The sequence below is a fragment of the Podarcis muralis genome, chromosome 12 (assembly GCF_964188315.1).
Source record: "Podarcis muralis chromosome 12, rPodMur119.hap1.1, whole genome shotgun sequence".
In the NCBI taxonomy this organism is placed as follows: Eukaryota; Metazoa; Chordata; class Lepidosauria; order Squamata; family Lacertidae; genus Podarcis; species Podarcis muralis.
In genome coordinates, this window is record NC_135666.1 from 23,806,946 (window position 1) to 23,827,565 (window position 20,620).

Sequence of the window (20,620 nt, forward strand, 5' to 3'; positions counted from 1 at the left end):
AAGTAATCTGCACCAGTGTCAGTGGGACCGTAAAATTAGTGTTTGGAACTGTTTTATAAAGGGCGTTATCGAACCATTATTATTATTATTATTATTATTATTATTATTATTATTATTATTATTATTATTATTATCCATAGAAAGTCTCCCGCGGGCAGCTAAAGAGCACCCTCCCTTGGAAGCGGCTGCCCCTAGCGTCCACGCGGTGAGTTGCAGCAGCGGCCTCCGCCAGGAGCTGCCTGCCGGCCTGAGATTGGAAGCCGCGCGCCCGGGAGGGGAGGGGAGAGAGAAGCGGAGTGGGCGGGGTCGAGAGGGGCGATTACGAGAGACTCGAGCTCGGCACGAGCGCGCCCGGCGCGCTGGCTTCTGGGTAAGCAAATGGCCGAGCGGCAAAAGGAAACGCCGAGGGGGAGGAGAAGGCAGGAAGGCAGGAGGTGAAAGGTCACCGGCCCGCAGGCCCCGCCCCCTGCGCCCGGGTAAATGAATGGAAAGAGCCCAGGCGAGAAGAGGAAAAGGGAAGCTGCTGCTGCTGCAGCGGCGGCGGCTTCCTCGTGCTAACTGTGCTTGCCTGCCTGCCTCCTCGCCACTCTTCTTCTCTGGGGGGAAGGAGGCAGCGACGCCTTACATTGGCGTAAGGAGACGTTGGGCTCCTTCTCTCCAGTCTCCTCCCCCCGCTGCTCCCGGACAATGCAGCCGAAGGGGAGAGCTATAAACATTGGACGGGGGGGGGGGGTCCTCTGCTGCTGCTGCTGCTGCGGGGGGACAACTTAGGCGATGCCGCCTCCGCTTTCTGAGCTTGGGCCACACCAGGCCCCGGGTTCTCCCTGCTCCCGCCGAGGCAAGAAGCGCTTTCTCGGCTGCAAAGGACCTTGCAGCCTCCAGTTCCCGGTTTCTCCCTTGCCCCACAAAACCCCAAACAGGAGAGCTGTTGGTGAAGCCTTCCTCAGCCCGCGCCCGCACAAACCTCGCCGGGCCCTTTTTCTCCTTTGCTCCCCGCGATCGGGGGCGGGGAGACCCTGATATATTCTCTACGTTCCCTTCCAGGGCCGCTTTCCCGAAGGCGGCGGCGAGATCTTGCGTTTTAAAACGCAGCCCCGTCCCTTCGCGCGGCTCCTATCCGATTTTCCACGCGGAAAGCCCGGCCGAGCTGCAGGCGCCGGCTCGCCCTTGGAAGGGAGGGTTTAGGTGGTGTTTGGGGTGTTTTTTTTTCCTTCTCGCGGCCGAGGCGGCGCGAGCCGTTTCTCCAGTTTCAGCGCCGCTGAATTGGCGGCGGACCCGTTTGCTGCAGGCGGTGCGAGGGAGGAGGCGGCGGCTGCTGGGATCCTTCTCCCTTTCTCTTTGGAGTAGTCGACGTGTTATTTAAATCCGCGCGCCGGTGGCTAGTTTCTCAAACGCCCCGCTCGCTCCAGCCTTTCTTATCTAAAAGCGAAAAAGTTGTGCGAGTCGCCTCTCCCTTCCCCCTCCCCAGTGTCTCCTCGATGAGAAATGGAGGAAGAAAATGCAAAACGCTTCAGAGGGAGAAGTGGTCCCCTTTGTTCTGGCATTGTTTCTCCACGAACTGGCGGCTACAAGGATAAAACACTTACCTTCTCTCCTTTTTGCTGCGAAATCCAGACGTTCCCATCGGCTGCAAAATACACAATCCACCTTAGAAAGGGACTAGAGATGTAGAGAGAGTTTGTATTCCGTTCTTTTGCGCGCTCTTCCCATTTTGGGGCAAGATTAAGTTGCCGAGCACGTTGTTGCAAGCTGTAGCCCCCCGCCTCAGTGAATGGTCACGTTTAGGACCCTCCAAGGCCATCCTAAGTCTGCCAGTAGAATCCGAGGGTATTGAAGGTCTAAAACTTTCAAAAGGAAAGGGGGCCTGGAACTAGCCAGAGAGCTGCAAATATAAACTAGGATGCCCCCCGCCGCCGCCACCATACGCACATGCCCCCCCCCCTTAGCTTTAAATAAGGAAACCTTCCCCGGTGAGAGTTTAACGTGAAAGAAAGAAAAAGTTTGCACTTTATTAATTCCTTAAGAGCGAATGTGTTAAAAGCCGATCCCTGCCTGCATTTGAAACCCACTACCCTTGTTGCTCTCACCCCATGTGGCAAAAGTTTTGAATCTCGAAATAAAAACAAATGAGCCGGCGGTAGAAAACGAGGTTTGGAAGTTTAGGTTATGGTTGTAGCTGGGAGAAAATGTGTCGGAGGAGGAGGAGGAACAGTTTTTTGCTTTGTTTTTAAGAGGAAATGCTGTTGGTGTCACTATTTTGGTAACGCGATGATCAAGCGAGCAAAAGAAGCCCATTCACTGATTTCTGCATACTCCAGGCGATGTTTAATGCTCAGCCTCGCAGGTATTAGTGTCCAAACCTGCATTTAATCTGATTATGATGAGGTATGCTGATACAATGGATAGCTGAATAGATCCTTGTGTCTTAGCAAATGAGGTGGATTTTCGGCTTCCCTCGGTTTCCGGGAATGAGAGGAAATAAGGCGCTGATTGTCCACCAACACCTTCTGAAGCCCCTCAAACATCTTTGGGTTTGGGTTGTGGGTGGAAATGAGCATAGCCCCCTCAGCGCCATATTGTAGCACCGGGCTGGATGTCCCGGCTCTTTTATGGCTAGACCTGAAAGTTTCGCTCTCTGTGTGCAACTGGAGAAATGAAGAAAAATAACAACAAATATGGAGCAGGCGTCTCTGGTGTCTTTTCTGTCCCTCATGTAACGCTCCCCATTTCCTCTTTACCACCCTTCTAAAAGGGTGATCTGCTGCATAGGAAAGGAATGAAAAGATTGCAATAAAAGCAAAACCGAGTAAATAAGGTTGAGGGCAGAAGGAGAGGTTTTCTTTGCCAGCCTTTAATTGCCACTGAAACATTCTACAGTTGTAAACATTCCTTATTTATTCAGCCCAAATAGGCAGGCATTGTCTTGCTTTTATCGCAATCGTAATTATGGTGTCCTTTAAACTGGCTGATAGCTAGGGAGATAAGGGAATGTGCCTGTAGCTTCAGATCAAATCTCTCTCCGTCCCTCTCCCTCCCTCTCGCTCTCTCCCCCTCCCCGGGTCATCAGGATCCCCACAGTCCTTAGAGATGAGGAACGCTGGAAGACTCTGGCCTGGCCATTCCTTACGTCACGAAAGTGATTTGTACCACATTGCTAATTTGGTGCAATCCCTAACCCTTTGGATCTCGTGTGCGTTTGTAATTGCCTTTTGCTGCTTGCTTCAATTTTTGGAGCGTTATTTTTGGCGGCAATTTGGAGGGGGCGTTTGGGGTGGGCAATATATCTTTTGCAATCGAGTCCAGGCGTGTGAGGGGGGGGGGGGTTCTGCCCACCTGTACGTCAGAAACACCAGCGTGTCCCTGAGTCTTTGTTTACTGCACCTTTGTGTCTAATTAAAAATGCACACTTTTAGGATCCTCGCAGAACAAAGCCTCCCCAAATCCCCCTTTACGTCCAAGGATTTGCAAATTTATAAAGGCTGCATTGAATTCGGGATGGGTCAAGGGGCAAAAAAAGGGTAGGAGGTCACTGCATTTTGATTATGGGTCAGTAGGCAACATGGCAGGCAGTTTGTGTCCCAAAAAACCTCTTCTTTAAAAGTGAGGTTTAAAAACAACAAGGATGAGCGAAGTTTCTAGGGGGAAATTTGACGATGAAAGAGAAGAAAACCTCTTTTCCTGATATTTGCAAAGCAAGAAGATATGTCCATGTGAGAAAACAAAGCAGCCCTCAACAGCACTATAAATTGTTGCTCTGTTTACAGAGATATAACTCACAGTGTGGTGTGTTGCAGGAACTCAGCTATGGGTCTTGGAGTGTCCCTCACACCACGCAAAGCCTTTAACTATACTGGGTATTGCTGTAATGTGTCAAAAGGTGTCTATGCTTGTCCTTTTTAAAATAAGTGTACGTGGAGGGTTTTTTTAAAGTCTGCACTTACGTTTGGCTGAATAATATGGGGAGCTGAATGACCCTTTTGACAGGTTTTGGTCCCTTTGCCATATTCCCCAACTGGTTCTTCCCCTCCCCCAATCCGCCCTGGATATATTATAGGGGGGACTACAGGCAATGCACCAACTCTGAAAATCTAATTTAGGCTGGGAAATGATATATTTTTACCTCTGAAATAAAATAATAATGATTATAATAATTATATGCAGAATAACCCTCGAATAATAAGCTGTGCCAATCGGGAAAGGGTTATAACCAAGAATAAAATAGTCTGGAGGTGGCTGTCGTAGTGTGAAAATGCACCAGGATACGGAGAATTCGAGGACCTCGTGAAAATAGAAGCTTAAAGTGCTGTTGCATTTCGCAAGTAAACATTTAAAGGGCTGTAAATGGTGCTCTGAGTGACTTGCCCCAGAAATAAGAGGTCAGCCTGGATTGCAGGGCTGTTTAAACATAGTCATGATAATACAATGAAAATATATCAAAGCACAACCTCAGAGGGCGTTTTCAAATATATACCCCCCTCTCTCAAACGCAGACACACTCATCTCCCAGTAAACCCCCCTTTCCCAAAAAAAGCAGCGATACAAGGGAGCTTCTATATATTTTTAATACTACAGAGTAAAAACAACAACTATGCAATCTGAGATCAATGGGAATAGGTTTACAGCATTGGGTGAGGAATATTATTTTTCCTCGTTATTTTCTAATTAGGTTTGTCGTTCGCCAAGAGTGCTTCAGGCTGAAATATCATCTAAGGTAAAGAAATCCTATCTAAGGTAGGGTATACATTACAGACTGGGGCTACTCGATGGGAAAAGGAGCACATTTGATTGATAATCTCTCTCTCTCTCTCTCTCTCTCTCTCTCTCTCTCTCTCTCTCTCTCTCTCTCAGAGGTGAGAAGAGGAAAATGCCTCATGAGCGTTCTCGCTATCCACAACCCAGTTGAATTGTTGTCCAAAGGCTGAACCCGATTCAATCTAATTGATTTTCGAATTATTGATTCCATTAATTCCACCGCGTCCCATTCATAACTACCGGGACTGATGCCTGAAATCAGTGTCACTAAATCAGCTTAAATTCGAAGACTTTCACTTAAAGGTTTTCCAGGCTGCAAGACGACCTAAAATCCAAGTATTTCCTCGTCTAACTGGTATATGGATCCACCGGTAGCCTTATCTGTTTCGCCAGAAAGAAAAAGAAGGCCACATTTCAGCCTCAGGTAAAACACACACCCTCCCCCCCCCACCCCACCCCACAAGACCAGATTCACAATGCAGTGAACCTAACTCTTTTTCGCTGTGCAGAGATTTATTCCTAAATCCTTCGGCAGGATTTGCAAACATACAGAGATCTTCCTGGTATTTGGAAAAATAAGTCCCGCGGGTTGCAGAGCAACTTGCTTCCAACTAAGCGTTTTAGGATTGCAGCCTAGTAGTCCAAGCCAAAGCACGTTTACTTGGAAGGAAGTTCCACTCCGTTTAATTAGGGTCTCCCCCCATCCCGCCCCGAAAGCGTGCTTAAAATTGCATTTGAATTCAAGGAATCCCCCGTAGCTGGACTGGAGAGGCGGACTCAGTGGAAGGGCCGAGAAATTGTACTGCCTTTGATTTTCCTCTATGAACGCTGCCGGCGTCTGTTGTTCACTCAGGGAAATCAGTAAAGTCTCGCATAATTTTGACCACCACCGACAACAGGCACCTTATTTTCACACACCCCAATATCTATCCGCTCCCCCAGCGTGTGTGGCTGTGTGTTTTGGAGGGAGCGTTCTCACGTTAATAATCTGAAACTGCAAAACTGTTGCTAGCTTCGGTATGCCTGCCTGCGAATCCACTGGAAAAACCTCCTCGGCCTTCCTTTTGCTTCCAGAGAGGGTCCTCGGTCCGCGAGGAGTTGTGGAAACGAGGATCGACTCCCGAAGTGCGTAAGGAAGATCCCGTATATGCAGCGGTGTGTTTTGATGACCACAAGAAAACTGGCAGGTTCCTCCCCTCCCCCACCCCCCGCAAACTCAAGATGGAGAAGTTTCAAGGAACAAAAGGCTGCGGGAGGGAATCTGGTGGGGGAGTTTCAACTCGACTCCAGTGTGCCTTTCCCATGTGTATTGAATATTTCCTTAAGATCTCTGTCTTGGTGTGTGTGTGTTTATTTGTTTATTAACTGATCTAGTCCTACACACACACACAGTTGTTACCACGATTTTTTTTTCCAAATAGAGAATTAACGTTGTACCTTGGTAGAAATGTCGATTTGCTAAAGAAAAGCAGCTATTTAAAGCACACACACACACCCATTTTGTTGCTTTTAACGTCGATGTTTAAAGCAAACAAAAACTGGGGACCCAGCTTGAAGAAGCCAAAGAAGCAGACGACTGTAGTCGTGTGTGTGTGTGTGTGTGTGTGTGTGTGTGTGTGTGTGTGTGTGAGAGAGAGAGAGAGAGAGAGAGAGAGAGAGAGAGAGAGAGTTTGCGAGGCAGAATGGATGTGGCTCTGTCTCTGAGCCTGGATGCGCTTGTTTTGTGGCTGAGATCCCCACAACCTCTTTACTCCGGAGTACACCACCCTTTGCAAGGGGGGTGTGTGTGTGACTTGGTTGTATAGCCTGTGCCAATTGGGAACCTAAAAGTAACCGAGCCACGACTTTAGAACTCAACTTTGCGAAATAGACAAAACAGCGAGGCATCCGCCGGAACTTTAAAGCCAATACCTCGGGCTTCATTTACTTTGTGGATCGGCCTGTCAGGGATGCCATCACCTTCAGCATCAAAATAGGAGGAGGAGGGGGAGGAGCAGCGTTGGGTGGGGATGTGTGTGTGCCGGGAGCGGGGGGCACGAGACGACGGCTGCCATCCTGGGGAATAGGAGACCGAGAACAGAGGGGTCTGAAAGGTCCCCATTGCTTAACCCTACAAAAGCTGATACCGCTTTATTTCCCTCTTCCTCGCTTCATTCTACACCCCCCCCACACACACCCCCACACAAAATAAAACAGTCAGGCAGCTGTTTTCCCTCCAAACTTTGCTTTGCAGCTCCAGAATAAGAGGCGATGTCTCCTGCGCGAGGGGGAAGAGGAACGCGCACAGGCGAAGGCAGCCAGATGCGGAGCTCAACTGGGGCTGCGAGGAGCCTTCCATTCATTGTTCGCCACCGCCTTTCGATTGCGTTGGAAGGGCTGTACTATCACGAGACCCTGGACCGGGCTCTCCTTTTCGCTCTTGTCTCAAGGGAGATCTATAATATATAACATTATATATAATCACACCCACACATATATAGGAATGATGTTCCTTGAGACAAGGGTGGGTGTGTATAAATTCTTTCTTTCTCTCTCTCTCTCTCTCTCTCTCTCTCTCTCTCTCTCTCTCTCTCTCTCTCTCAACAGTTTCTTGCTTCAAGAGGGAACCGGGCCTTGGAGCTCGGAGGGAAGAAGTCACTCCGTGCAAGTTGTGTCGCCTTCTGTCTGGCGAGCAGCAGCCGAGCTCCACGGCTTGCTCAAGCCCAGGCTGAGTTGAGAGGCGAGGCCACGGACTTTCTTGATTTCCGGGCGCTCGCCAGCACCCCTTGGCCCTTCAGCCCTCACACTGGGAGCTAGGAGGGGGGCGGTTGGAAGAGAGAGAAATCGCCGGCTGAATTTGACCTAGTCATGCACAACGACCGTGAAAATGAATCATCAACACACACCAAAAAAAGCAAGAGGAGGGGATTTTTTTTGGCGGGGGGGACAGGATGAGTTTTTTTGTGGGGACGGGACTGGACTGCTGAGCTCTGTTGGTAGACTTGCTTATTCGTTTTCCCAGTATCGGCGTAATCATTCTGCAGCCGCTCATATGATGGGGCATAGGACTATGGGAATCTATATCAGTGGGGCACATGGCCTTCGAAGACAGGCCATCTTCTTCTTACCTTCCGCCTCCCCCAACACACACACACACACACACACACACACACACACACCCTGTTTCTTCGTCCGAGGAATCCCAGTGGTTTTCCTGGAGCACAGGGATGCATTTTATTTTGGCTCTGGCCGCCAGCTCCTCTCTGCAAAGACACAGCCACTTTGTGCTTCTGGCCGGAATTCGGCGTGAATCGATTAGCGACTGCGATCCACCGCAACCCCGCGGACTAGCAGGATTTGGATCGACGCCGATTCGACTCCGGCTCGACTGGGGCTTCAGCCGCTTAGATGCGGAGAATAGGGCTGGGCTGCTGGTCATTTTGCCGTTGGGTTGGGATAGATCTGAAAGACGGAAGGGCTTGGGGGGGGGAATAATACACTCAAACACCCCCCCTCCCAATAAGACAGTATAAGTTTTTCGTGGGCTGGGCCTTATTTCCCACCCCTCTTTTGTCCACGGAGCCGAAAATATTCGGCCGCCACTTGGGAAAGGTGAACGTTGGAACTGTAAGGGGGGGGGGGGGAGAGCCTTTTCTATAGAGCGATGGAAGTGTGGGGGGGGGAGGGGCAAGCCTCTTTCCCGCACCCACATTCAGACACCGAACGTGTGAATAGGAAACCCCTTACACCCAGACACCTTCAGTGAATTTACTATTCCAGCGGCGGGGAGGGGGGTGCAGTCTCATCGTCTGGACCGCAGGTAGGGGGGGGGGAGGGAAAGAAGCCTCAGCCTCCAGGGAAGTTCTAGCGAGGGCGGCACCCTAGAAGTCAGAAGCATCCCTGTGACCCATTGCAATCTTCCCCTTCCTCCTCCCTCCTTCCTCCTCCTCCTTCTCCAAGCTTTCCTCTCGGCTCTGTTGCCATCTTTTTCCCCCTGCTGGAAGCAATCAACACGCAGGCGATCCTGGCGTGGACGCGCGGACCGGAGGGGGGACTCCCTCCACCTTGGGAGCTAGCACGGGGGAACTGTGGAAAAGTAGAGACCTTGCTGCTGGCTTATCTCGGCTTTGTTATGGGTCTGACGTGAGCCCGCGTCCCGATCTCTCTCTCTCTCTCTCTTCCAACCTCCTCCTCTCCCCCTCCTCTCCCCCTCCCCCACCCCCCAATATTACAGGCAGAATTTCAGAGAAAAGTGTTACAGTATTGCGGGGCTGGAGCTCAGGATAACCACGCAGCCCTAAATAATTCCCACCCACCCCCAGTAGCACCAACTTAGCTATCGGAAAGAGTGAGAGTGAGAGAGAAAGACCAGGAGGAAGAGGAAAAGAAGGGACTTAAGCTAGCGAACGTGAGTATTCTCGTTTTCCGAGTCGTTCACAGAAATATACAAAATAACGTCAGACAAACCCCAGGGGTTTTTTTTGGTTTTTTGTTTTGTTTTGTTTAACTATGCTTGCAAGCCAAAGGAAGGGGAATACCAGTTGAGGAACCCTCCTTTTGACGCGCGTTGCAGAATAAGCGCCCCTTTAAAATGGTTACTTAAAAGCTCCCCCTTCCAATCTTTACATCCACAGAATTCGTATCGTGGGGGAAACAGCTTTCTGTCCTCCCCACCCCCGCACTTTATCCCCACTAAATAACCCCAAGAAGGTTTCCAAATTCCATTTATTTCTTATATTTGTTTCAAAAAATAAAAGAAAACCCGTGTCACCGAGGGCTTCCAAACCCGCTCCTTGAGTCGCCAGCGCCGCCGAGAGCGAGCTGTGGGCTGGCTGGGAGCTCCGGATTGTTTAATAGAAAGATTTATATACTAACAGTATTATTTACTTTGGGAGGGGAGGTAGGAGCCTAAGAGTATGCTAATTAGCCAGAGATTTGGAGGGGGGGAGCTGCGAAGGGGGTGGAATATCAATTTTTATTGCATCACCTGTCAGGAGTGTCCAATCAGCGCTGGCTTGAGGGGAATTAATTGATGAAGGTGTCTCCGGACCAGCTCACTTCCCTCTGTCATTTGATTTGGAGCGAAAGCAGCGGCGGGAAGAGCGGCTGCGTGGCTCGGCTCGTCTCCGCACAGCCCCCTTTGGCTCACATTCCTTTATCCTGGCTGGGCAGTGGGGGGAAGCCGCCAGCCAAAGGGCACAGGTAGCCAGCCTGCCTCAGTGCCGTCGAGAAACACCGGGGGCAAGCGAGCCAATCGCTCCCGCCCAATCCCCTAAGGCAGTTTTCCAGGACCTGGGTTTTTTAAAAATCCCCTCCCTATAGCGCTCAGTCCCTCTTTCTTTCTCTTTCTTTCTTTCTTTCTTTCTCTCTCTCTCTCCTGATTCCAACATCTCTCCCCCCCCGCCCCCCGCCTAAAGTTTGATCGGGTATAACAGGCTTTGTTCTTTTCCCTCCAGCAGGATGCCTTGAGACCCCGCTCCAGCACCTGGCTGAGGATTTTTTTAAATATATATATAAAGATAGCCTTTTCTCGCGTGGATCTCTTCTCCTTCCTTGCCACCCACCCCACCCCCTCCTCCATCCGCCCCCGCCGGCTGCACACCTTTTCCTCCCGCCGCCGAAGGCTCCAACTCCGGGGTGCGGCGTGCATGTGTGGGGGTTGGGGGGGCCCCTCCGGCGCCCCCTTTTTATGCTGCCTCCCGCTGCCCGGATGCCGGGACTGCTCTGAGGCGCGCGCCATGGGAGACCACCTGAAGTCGGGCTTCGAGGAGGTGGACGGCGTGCGCCTGGGTTACCTGGTGATCCGGGGCAAGCAGATGTTCGCGCTGTCGCAGGTCTTCACGGATCTGCTGAAGAACATCCCTCGGACGACGGTGCACAAGCGCATGGACCACCTCAACGTGCAGAAGCACCACTGCGACCTGCAGGAGCTGCGCAAGCTCAAAGCCATCAACTCCATCGCCTTCCACGCCGCCAAATGCACCCTCATCTCCCGCGAGGACGTCGAGGCGCTCTACACGTCGTGCAAAACCGAGAGGGTGCTCAGGACCAAGCGCAAGGGGGCCGCGGCCCTCCAGGAAGCCCCCGGGCCGGACCCTTACGCGGCCTTCTGGAAAGGAGGCGGTAAACTTTGGCTGGGTTTGAATGGAGCCGCCGCGCCTCTGGCCAGCAGCGGCGGCGGCGGAGGCAGCAGCGGCCGCCGACGGAAAACGTGGCGCGCGGCGGCGGCGGCATCGGGCGCTTTCCTACCGGCTTCGGATCTACCTCACTTTTGGAGCAAATCGCCCGCGCCCAGCGCGCCGGGACTGGCGCGATCCCCTTGCAAAGGGTCGCCAAACTATGAAACTGCGCCGCTGGCGCCGCGCTACGTCTCGCTGGCGTCGGAGGCGCCTTGCTTTCGGAGCCTGCTCTGCTCCAAGCACCCGCACTACTACTACCACTCCTCGGCCGCCATTGCCAGCCAACCCAAGCTCGTCGCCGCCGCCGCCGCCGCTGCAGCAGCCGCAGCAGCAGCCGCCGCCGCCGCCACGTCGGAGAGCGGCCCGCTGGCTCTGGCTTGCCGCTCCAAGAGGAAGAAAGCCGCCGAGGGGCGCTTCCCGCTGCTGGTGCCCCGCGCCGGCAAGCCCCCCAAAGCCGCCTCGTTGGAGAGGCTGCCGGGCTTGAACGGCTTCCTGGCGCCGGCGCCGCCCCAGCAGCCTTTCCCGGAGCCCTCCTACAGCAGTGACTCCGACTCCAGCTCCTATTCGGACCACGCGGCCAACGACTCCGATTTCTGCTCCAGTTTGACCAGCAGCAGCAATTCGGGGTCTTCGGAGGACGAGGAGGGCAGCTACGCCTCGGATTCCAGCGAGCTGAGCTCCGACGATGAGGAAGACGAGGAGGAGGAGGAGGAAGAGGAGGAGGAAGAGGAAGAAGAAGAGGAGAGCAGCTCCGAATCGGACTCTAGCTCCGGCTCCAGCCAAGCATCCGTGCAGAGCATCCGCTTCAGGCGCACCAGCTTCTGCAAGCCGCCCGGTCTGGCGGGGGTTCCGGCCAGTCTTTTGCCTCCAACGCCCGCCTCGGCTGGACGGGACGAGAGCCTCCCTGGACCCGCGCGGAGCATCAAAGCCGAGGCGCCCGAGGAGGACTGGGGCATCACCGCCGCCGGCTGGGTCCCCAAAACCGAGCCCGGTGTGGATTGCCACTGCTTTGGGGAGCTGAGCCAGGTCCGAAGGGGCGGCGGGTGTCCCTCTCCCTCGCCCGACGTGAAGGCTCCCGACCTGAAAGCCGCCCACTGCCTGGCCAGGGGGTGCCCTTCACCCAGCCCAAAGACGCCCCACGCTTTGCCACAGCCAAGGTTCCTTCGAGACGCGGGGAGAGGCTGGCCCACCCGCTCTCCTCCTCCTCCTCCAGCTCCTGCAGAGAGCCCTACTGCTGCTCTTGGGGTGCCCCCAGAAGCCCCCCAGCCCCATCGCCCATTGACCCCCTGCCTGGGCTGTTCCTCCTCCCAAAGCCAGCCCGAGGTGCTTGCTGCTGCTGCTGCTGAATACCCCGAGCCGCTGCCCCTTGTGCCCATTGCCCAGATTAAAGTCGAGGACAGCAGTGCCAACGCCGAGTATGGCGCCCTCCCCGTTCAGGGACAGAGCCAGCCCCCGCTCAAATGTGAAGGCAGCGATGACGAGCACAAGCTGGAGGCGGACGGCGAACCGGGGCCCTCGCCGTCTCCGCCACCCAGCCCGACCCACCAGCCTCAGGAACTTCTGCTGCCAGCCAAGGAAGACCCCGCCTGCTGCACTGACGAGCCCCCCAGCCCTCCGCTGAGCCCCCCGGGCCAGCCCGCCCCGTCGAGCCAGGCCCTCGCCTCCTGCACTTTAGGCGCCGCCGCCGCCAAACCCGAGGATGGGGAGTACAAATTTGGAGCCCGGGTGAGGAAGAACTACCGGACTTTGGTGCTGGGCAAGCGAGCCCTGCTGCCCAGCCCGGCGCCGCTCAAACCAAATCTGAAATCCGTCCGGAGCCCCCGCCTGCCCGCCGGGAAGCTCCTGGACGCCCCCGAGGGCGCCCTGGACGACTTGACAGTTCTCAGCCGGCGCAAAAGGGCGGCCGGCCACGTCGCCTCGGCCGTCAAGAGGCCCTTCAGCTTCATGGGCAACTTTCCCTGCCCGCCCTCCTTGGTGGTGGGCCTCGACGGGGATCTGCTGCCAGCCTACACCTTAAACACCGCCAGGGATGCGCAGCCGCCTCCCAAGGCCCATCCTGTCTGGAAATGGCAGCTGGGCGGCTCAGCAATACCTCTTCCACCCAGCCACAAATTCAGGAAATTTCATTCATGAGAGAGATTGAATGGGAACCCTACTTCATGGTCGTTGTTGTTGTTGCTGTTGTGTTGTTGGTCTTTTTTCCTTTTTTGGGGGGGGACCCAACTACTTCTTTTCCTGACCTTCGAGAATCTTACGCTGGATACTGGTCCCGCCCCTCATCACATCCGATTTGATTTTGATTTTTTTTATGGTGTGGGGGAATCCTGGTTTATTCTATTTTTGGAGGACGACGAAAATAAAACCGGATTACTATTTTCTTTGCCATGAAATCCCATCGTGGGGGGAAGGGAGGGGGACGACGACGAGGAGGACGAAAGAGGTCTAACATTCCACAGACTACTTCAGGCGAAAGTTTTCCAAGTTTATTAAAAACACACACACCACACAACAAACAAAAAAACCACCTCAGTGGAATCTGCTAAAGCTGGAACACTTTACTGTCTCAAAATGCTAGTAATGCACCTGGTACCTCAATTCCAACTGCTACAAATAAATGTTTGGTTTATGTTTTTTTTTTTAAGTTGAATGATAACAATTCGAATGAGCCATTAACGTGTAAATGCACTAGATTTCGAATTCAGGAAGTCTAAATGTTCAGTTCCGTACAAGGTTTTTTGTTTCGTTTTATTTTCAGCGAGAGGTTGCACAGGGAGAATTCACTATCCTTCTGCTGGGAATGCCTTCTACTTTATTGCAGAGGGTTCATTGTTATGTTTTAATTCCCCACCTGTCCTTTCCACAAAAGCAGTTGCACTCTGCAGTTGGGAGTGTGCGTGTGTCTCCAGGTCACCAGTGGGAGAGTTGGAATTAGATGGTCAGGCATTTTTTTTAGGACGAAAAAAAAAGAGAGACTAAAAAAGGACATGCCACTCTTTGCCTTCTTGTTTCACCTTGAACCCTTCAGGTTGGCCACGATTGCCTATCTCGGATACAGTACTCAACCCAGCCAAACCAGTGTACATTTGCTCGGAAGCTGCTCTACCCCACATTCAATGGGATTTGCCTCCAAGTAAATTTTACTCTCAAGGAGGGGGCCTTCCAATCATTAGGTTTTGTTGTGGGACTGGGTTGGAGCTGTGTTTCTATTGGAAGGTTTGCAGGTGTGTGTGTGTGGGGGGGGATGTTCTCAAAATCTGGTCCTCCCAGATTTGCAAAGTCAGGAAAAAATGTTAGGTTCTCACACTCCCATTGGAGGGAATCGGAAGGAAATGCAGTCACATTCAGCATGCTAAGTGCGACAGAGGCCCCAGTGGAAGGGATATTATCAATGAAGAACCCCATACTCTTGGTGGCTAGTTTGGCACCTAAACTCAGGCTTTTTAAACCAGGACTTGTCACTGTTTTCTTTACATCTCTGGAAAGAAAAAAAGAGGACTTTTCCCAACCACCCTATCTTTGTAGCAGGATCATTTTCTACTGCACGTGACAATCAGAGGCAATTGTCTATATTTGCACTTAAACCTCGACAGAGTTGAAGCAGGCAGACTTCTAGAGTCGAGCCTTTGGTAAGACATGCTGGTGTAATATGTTGTGATGATGGAAGCAGTAAATCAAAATGATGGAAATTTGCACTGTTGGAAAAAGCATGCTTTAGCTTTATTTTCAATTAAAACACTGTTTTAAAAAAAGCGATGATGATTTTATACTTATTGTAGGGTTCCTCGCTCGTTTCCAACTCTTCTGCGAGAGAGAATGTCTGTGTCTGTGTGAGAAAAGTGTAGGGATTTGATTGGAAGGACTTCTGCTTCCAGAGGCTGGTTGCTGTTTCTTTATAAAACTGTGATATAAAAACAAACAAGTGTGAGGCAGTTGTCAGTGCTGTTGCATGTTGGTGGAAGACAGCAGGGAAGGGAAGCTAAATAGATTTTAGCCGAAAGTTTAAAGGCTGAGAAAGTATTGACAGAGAGTTGCTGAATCAGCACTTTGGGATTGACTGCCAGCTCCTGGGCAATTTCTTTCTCACCAATTTAGCATTTATATGCCAACAGATTCTCTTTCTAAATTCAAATTCTCAAGGATTTCACCTATAGAAGAATCTCAACATAATGATTTCTACTAAATCACAAAAGAAATCAGCATTTGAAATGTTTCGCCCTGGGACTCAGAGCCAATGTTTTTAAGATGGAAATCCTTGGCTTGTTTTGTTGTTCTTCCTTAAGGTCTTTAAATTCCTGCCCCTGGTGATAACGCCCCCCCCCCCACCTAAATCTTCCAAGCGGACATTAGCTAATTTGATCTTCTTTTTAAACACATGGAGAGAGAAATGAATGAGTAAGGGTTTTCCACTCCTTGTAAGAAATACCTGCAGGATATATGTGTGTGTCTTATGTATATGCACACGTAACAGATATACACACACGTTTTTTCACGTCAGGTCGGGCAGTTGCAATCATCAGTCATGGTGGTATATTACTTATTTAACTTGCTCTGTTAAAATCTGATGGTCTCAAAATGGGGGAGGGAGATATGTTGCTATAGGCTAGTCTGTGTCTGGAGCTGCACAAATTACAGCCTTATGTCACTCCAAAAGGCCATACTTAGTTTGCGTAAGTCTCCCAGCCTCAGGCACCCACTCTGGCTTCTTTAGCAAGCTGCGGGGTGATTTGCCAATGCTCCCCCCCCCCACTCCACTATTATTCATGGCAAAATCATCCTGCCATTAGAGGCTGAGTTCCAGAGCTCTCCACCCCCACCCCCTGTGTCAAACATGCCTCTGCCCATCCCAAAGTGGCCTCTTCTCCACTCCATGGGGCCTGCAGGCTCGTCACCACTTTGGCCCTTCCATAGAAAATGGCAGAGAGAGAACAGGGGAAGTTTTTCAACCCTGATGGGGACTGAAGCACCACATTGTTGACTCTGTGGTACTTTCAGACGTCTGAGACACTATTTTTATTTTTAATTGTGCTTTGTTGACACCTCAGCCCCTGTAGCTTTCAGAGAGTTACTCGCTAGCTGCACTTTCCAGAAGCTGCAGAATGAACAGTGTTGAGCCAAAGGCTTCATAAGGCGTAGCTTTTTAGCCTAGTTTTGTCCAAAGAATTGCATTGGAGGCAGGGGGCAGGAGAGAAACCGATCCACCAAATAATACTCCAAAATCCTAAATGTAATCACATGTCCATCTCACTTCAAGACCGGCAGGAAGACCTATTGCTTCATGGTTGGCAGTGAAAGCTGTTTTTGTTTTTTGAGGGGGGGGGGGAGATCCAAGGATAAAGAGGGAGGCCTGCAATTCTGCTAGGTATTTTCCTTTGTACAAATTAACAATTCCAACTGGTCCAGTGGATTCTTATTAGAGTATGACTGATGGTCAAACTCCATATACACAACCCAGTTAAATTGCTTCAGAGCAATCCCATTGCCTTTAGCTGGAATGCCTTGGAGCACATGGCTTGTGGTGTTCAGCACAAATTGTTGGGTTTAGGAATGTCTCTTTGTCCTCTCTGTAAAATACCTCTTAGTAAGCAGCAGTGGACATATATAATTTTTCAATTTAACCTGAAATGAAAGAGAAATTCTATTTCCCATTTGATATGGCTCTACAGACTTTCTAGTTCTTAGGGCTAAACTAAACCAAACCACCACAACAAAAATCTGGCAATAAAAAATAATAATACCCCGACAAATATTATTCATCTATGAAGCATATAACAGAGTTGCTGCTATGTTATTGAGAAATGTGTTGAGAAGTGTTCTCCCCCTGCTCTTGGAGACAAAGGAAACGATGGACTATATATCTAGCATTCAAAAGGGAACATGTGTAAATGCCTTTCAGCAAAACCAGGTCTATTGCCTTAAATGATGTAACACAGAGTTTACAACCCTTTACTCTGAAAAGGGATTGTCTCTATAAGTCCACCCATACTTAACTACAGTGGCAATACAAAATAAAAATGGGGGGGGGGGGAAATCTCACTGCTGGTTGTTTATTCTAAACACCACTATGCAGTAATAAAGGAAAGTCCTGCTGTCTGTTGTATGAAGACTGTTGTTCAATCATTCCCTTGGCAATTTACAAAAGGGGATGATGTTCTATCAGATTTAGTTGCCAATAAATTTAAGTTTCTGCAGAAAGAAGAGAAATGCGATGTTTTGGTTTCACTTTACACGTGTGAGTGTGCTTAGAGGAGTTGTGCTCAAAAGTGGCCTTTTGGAGGAAAAAACAGATACAACACAGGAAGTGCTGCTCGCTGTGGGTTTTTTACGGTTAAGATGCTTTGCGTTGTAGGGGAAAAAAAGTTCATGATTTAACTGCAAATCCGTTGGGGTAGCAGAAACTTTCCTAAAGAGTAGAAGCTTATAGAACAATTTTTCTTTCCAATAGAAGCAGGACAAAGAGCGGGAATCTACCTTGTTAAATCGCCCTTGCAAACATCAGGCACTGGCAAAATCTCCTCCTAGGGATTCCAACAACAAGCGTGTTTAATAAAAATACGATTGAGGGGGGAACTGGGCGGGGGGATCATGGGCTTTTCTTAGCCCTGACCTCCCCCCTCCGCATTTTTGCTAAACGAAGGGCAATTCCCAAATATCTGTCATATGTGTATATATGTGTGTGTGTGTGTGTGTGCATATACATATATATGCACGCACACAGATATCTACATAGACACACAATATGTTGCAGTTAGTTTGTGCGTGTGTCTATTCCAATATAATTATTTGCGTTGCCCTGGCTTCCCCCTCCCTTCTCTTCTCTCCCTCTCCTTTTCAATCTGAGGCGGCCTCACAAGCCCCAGCGTTAAAAGGCCCGAGATGTTTTGCATGAAGCTCTCACAATAGGGGTTGAGAGAATTGACAGTTTCAAAAACAAGGCGCTCTGTCCTTTCCAGATGCCGAGACCACCTCCCTCCCTCCCTCCCTCCCTCCGTCCCCCTGCTCTCTCTCCCCCCCCTTCCTTTGCCTGCACCTTCTCTCGCGGCTGGTGGCTTTTAGGGTGCTTTGCAAATCTACGACAACAGCTGTGTTTGTAAACAGGGCTGGGAATTTGGGTGGGAAGCCGGCGACGCTTCCCTGCTCTTCTTTTCCTCTTTGACGAGAGTGCCTGCGCAGCGCATATGCGCCAAGTCCGGGGGTCTCTGGCTTCCCAGTTTCACCGCTCCTTCCTCGGGAAAGCGACTCTCCTGCTTTCCTGCGCGAGAATCGCAGGTTGCAGCTGAACCGGCGGACTCGGCGAGCGCCGTTTCCCCTCAGCTCCGAGGGCCAGGAGCGGTAGCCGGAGGCCTCTCCTGGTCGCCATCTTGCGCGCTCGAAAACAAACTCCTTGTGGTGCTTCGCCCCGGCCGGCCTCTCCTGGTGTCGCCTGGCCTTTCTCTTCCTCTCCCCCCGACATGGGACCGACTCATTTAGGCGAGGCGGAAGGGCCGGCCCGGAGCCCCACTTCAAGGTGGCCTTTCTGTTTGCAGGAAGGAGGCGAGGGGAAGCCGAGTCGAGGGCCTGCGCCCACTCGGGCCTGGCCTCTCCACCGGCCGCTCTCCCTTTCCCTTTTGTCTCCTCTCGTCTCCCGCCTTCTCGCCTCTCCAGCTGCTCCTTCCCGACTAGGCCTCGCTCCCACACCGGCCTTTTCCGGGTCGCCCGCCCTGAAACAGAAGGCCCCCTCGGTCGCGCCCACCTTCCCGCGAAGGGGATTCAGAAGAGGGCTCCCCAATGGGGACCCTCGGGCCGGCTCTTCGTGCACCAACAGAAAGGGCGCTGCTTGCCGCACAAATAAATAGGGGACATCCACAGGGCGCAAGGATTTGCCGCCTTGCAAAGCTCCGCGAGGAATTCGGCAGGGCCTCTGAATGTCAGGCCCGGGGTGGCTTGGCGGCGCAAGGCCGCCTTCCACGCACCACCTTCCTTCTCCCTCCCCAGGGACGGGCCCGGGCCGGAGCTCGCCGCTGCAGAGTTGGGAGCTGGGCTTCCGGGTCACAAGAGGCGACTCCCCGGCCGGCTTGAGCGCCAGCACCTTTGGATGGGGGAGAAATGCAGCGCTGCTCGCAAGGAATATGGGGAAGATCAGAGTGGTAGAGGGAAGGGTGGGGGTTGCAGTGTTTGGAGCGGATCGGCTCTCCGAGTCCATCCACTCTGCAATTTAAAACTGTTCCAAGGAAAACAGAGCTGGGTGGTGTGTGTGTGTGTGAGAGAGAGAGAGAGAGAGAAAGAGAGAGAGAAAGAGAGAGGTAAGGTGGGAGTTTTGAGACAATTGGCCAGTTGTGGCGACAGCTTCAGCCGAAAAGTGCACTCAAGGTTGTTTACTCTGGTGTTTGAAAATGCACTGGGAGGCTGTAAAGTGTGTGAAATTACGCACTGGTCTCTTAAAGAGTGCCTAATTTCTAGTAAATAGCCGGGCCTTTGTCAATGGCTTTATTATGTTGTTTCTTGTTAATTGTTGAGAAAATCCCCATTGTGCCGTGTGAATAGCTTTATGAGCTAACCTGGTCAGTGGTGAAATAAGGGGGCAGTAAATGGCCGCCTCGTTTTAAAGAGCCAAGGCTGGGATCGGCCATGGCCGAGCCGAAAGCAAGGAAGGAAATGGTTGGGCCCAGTTTTCTTTTTCCCTCCCGCTCCAAAGGTACTGTTTGTTTAGGAAGGCCCGGAATGCAATACGTGGAACTTGATTCCATGCAGGACCAGACACACACATTTTAAGGGCAGATTTGCAATTCTGCAACTCCATAGATGCTCTTCGATGCAGCTTCCTGGAAAAGATTCAGTTACAACTATTTTAGTCCTTTGCTGAAGGAGACATTTTGATGCAGCGACTTAACACCAAGCTAAGCCACATTTACTCGGAACTAAGTCCCACACATTTCCTGTGTGAGCCCTCGCACGCGCGCACACACTATTTACTCTGGAGTAAGTTGCCTTGTAGTCAAGGAAGGCCGCTTCCGCTTCAGTGTGTTTAGGACTGAGGTGTAAACTCGGACCCGCAGAGCAATTGGGGACCAACGTCGGTGGTGGGAAAAGGAGGCTGCGTTTTGCAAGAGCAAAACCACCCAACAGCTCTGAATCTCGGGGCTGAAAATGTTTCTTAGTTCACACATATAAGAAAACTAGAACAAATAATAACCACAAGGCCTCGGCCGTCTTTTCCAAGTTCCGAGTCGGAGGATTGCAAGGGTCCCTAAAGGAAAGAAACCGCACATTTCAGGGAGAGAGAAAACCGGAGAATTATTTAAATGGCAGCGGGGAACATGCACGAGGGTCTTTGATTTCTCTCCTTTGTTAAAAGCTAACAACAAACGCCCATCAAGTAAACGTGCGTGGCTCTTGGCGAACGCCTCTAGGAGATCGCAAAATACAAGCCACTTTAAAAAAAATAAAAAAAAGGACGGCGGAAAATAAATTGCCAAAGGTTGAGGAAAACGTGGCTATCTCCGTCCAGCATTCAGCTCTTTCAGCCAACTAATTTTTATGCTTTCTACTTTGTGTGTTTGTGTGTGTGTGTTTGTTTTAAAAAAAGGTTTAAGTGGCTTTGTTTTTAGAGAAAGAATCTCAGATGGGTAGGATTTATTTTATTTTTGGGGGGGAGGGGGAGGGTTGTACCGTGAAAACTCCAGCAAGCTCTCCTGTCCCAAAGAGCTGCCGGCCAGTGAGAGCTTTTCACTATT

General features: G+C 51.2%; 2 protein-coding genes and 1 long non-coding RNA gene across 4 annotated transcripts in view; 1 reads left to right on the forward strand and 2 right to left on the reverse strand.

Moving 5' to 3' along the window:
* MLLT10 (MLLT10 histone lysine methyltransferase DOT1L cofactor) overlaps positions 1–1,796 on the reverse strand; it is a 117,495-nt gene extending 115,699 nt beyond the window's left edge. The window contains exon 1 of the mRNA XM_028749764.2: positions 1,587–1,796. The gene's annotated coding sequence lies outside the window, so the exon portion shown is untranslated. The remainder of the gene's footprint in view (positions 1–1,586) is intronic.
* Positions 1,797–4,543: 2,747 nt separating this feature from the next.
* On the reverse strand, positions 4,544–19,082 carry LOC144329308 (uncharacterized). The gene is made up of 3 exons (XR_013394795.1): positions 17,938–19,082; positions 10,527–14,808; positions 4,544–7,187 (listed from the first exon to the last, which is right to left on the reverse strand). It is a non-coding gene; the product is annotated as an uncharacterized LOC144329308 (long non-coding RNA).
* On the forward strand, positions 8,555–13,542 carry SKIDA1 (SKI/DACH domain containing 1). 2 transcript variants are annotated; one of them, XM_077936854.1, is made up of 2 exons: positions 8,555–9,139; positions 10,188–13,542. In XM_077936854.1, exon 2 carries the CDS (start codon positions 10,380–10,382, stop codon positions 13,041–13,043), a length of 2,664 nt encoding a protein of 887 aa, XP_077792980.1. In that variant the 5' UTR covers positions 8,555–9,139; positions 10,188–10,379; the 3' UTR covers positions 13,044–13,542. The 2 variants fall into 2 exon arrangements, with proteins under 2 accessions (XP_077792980.1, XP_077792979.1); XM_077936853.1 differs by having other exon boundaries at positions 10,191–13,542.
* Positions 19,083–20,620: the final 1,538 nt, after the last annotated feature.

Coding starts and splice junctions, on each gene's coding strand:
- SKIDA1 (XM_077936854.1), top strand. CDS start 10,380: ATGTGTGGGGGTTGGGGGGGCCCCTCCGGCGCCCCCTTTTTATGCTGC.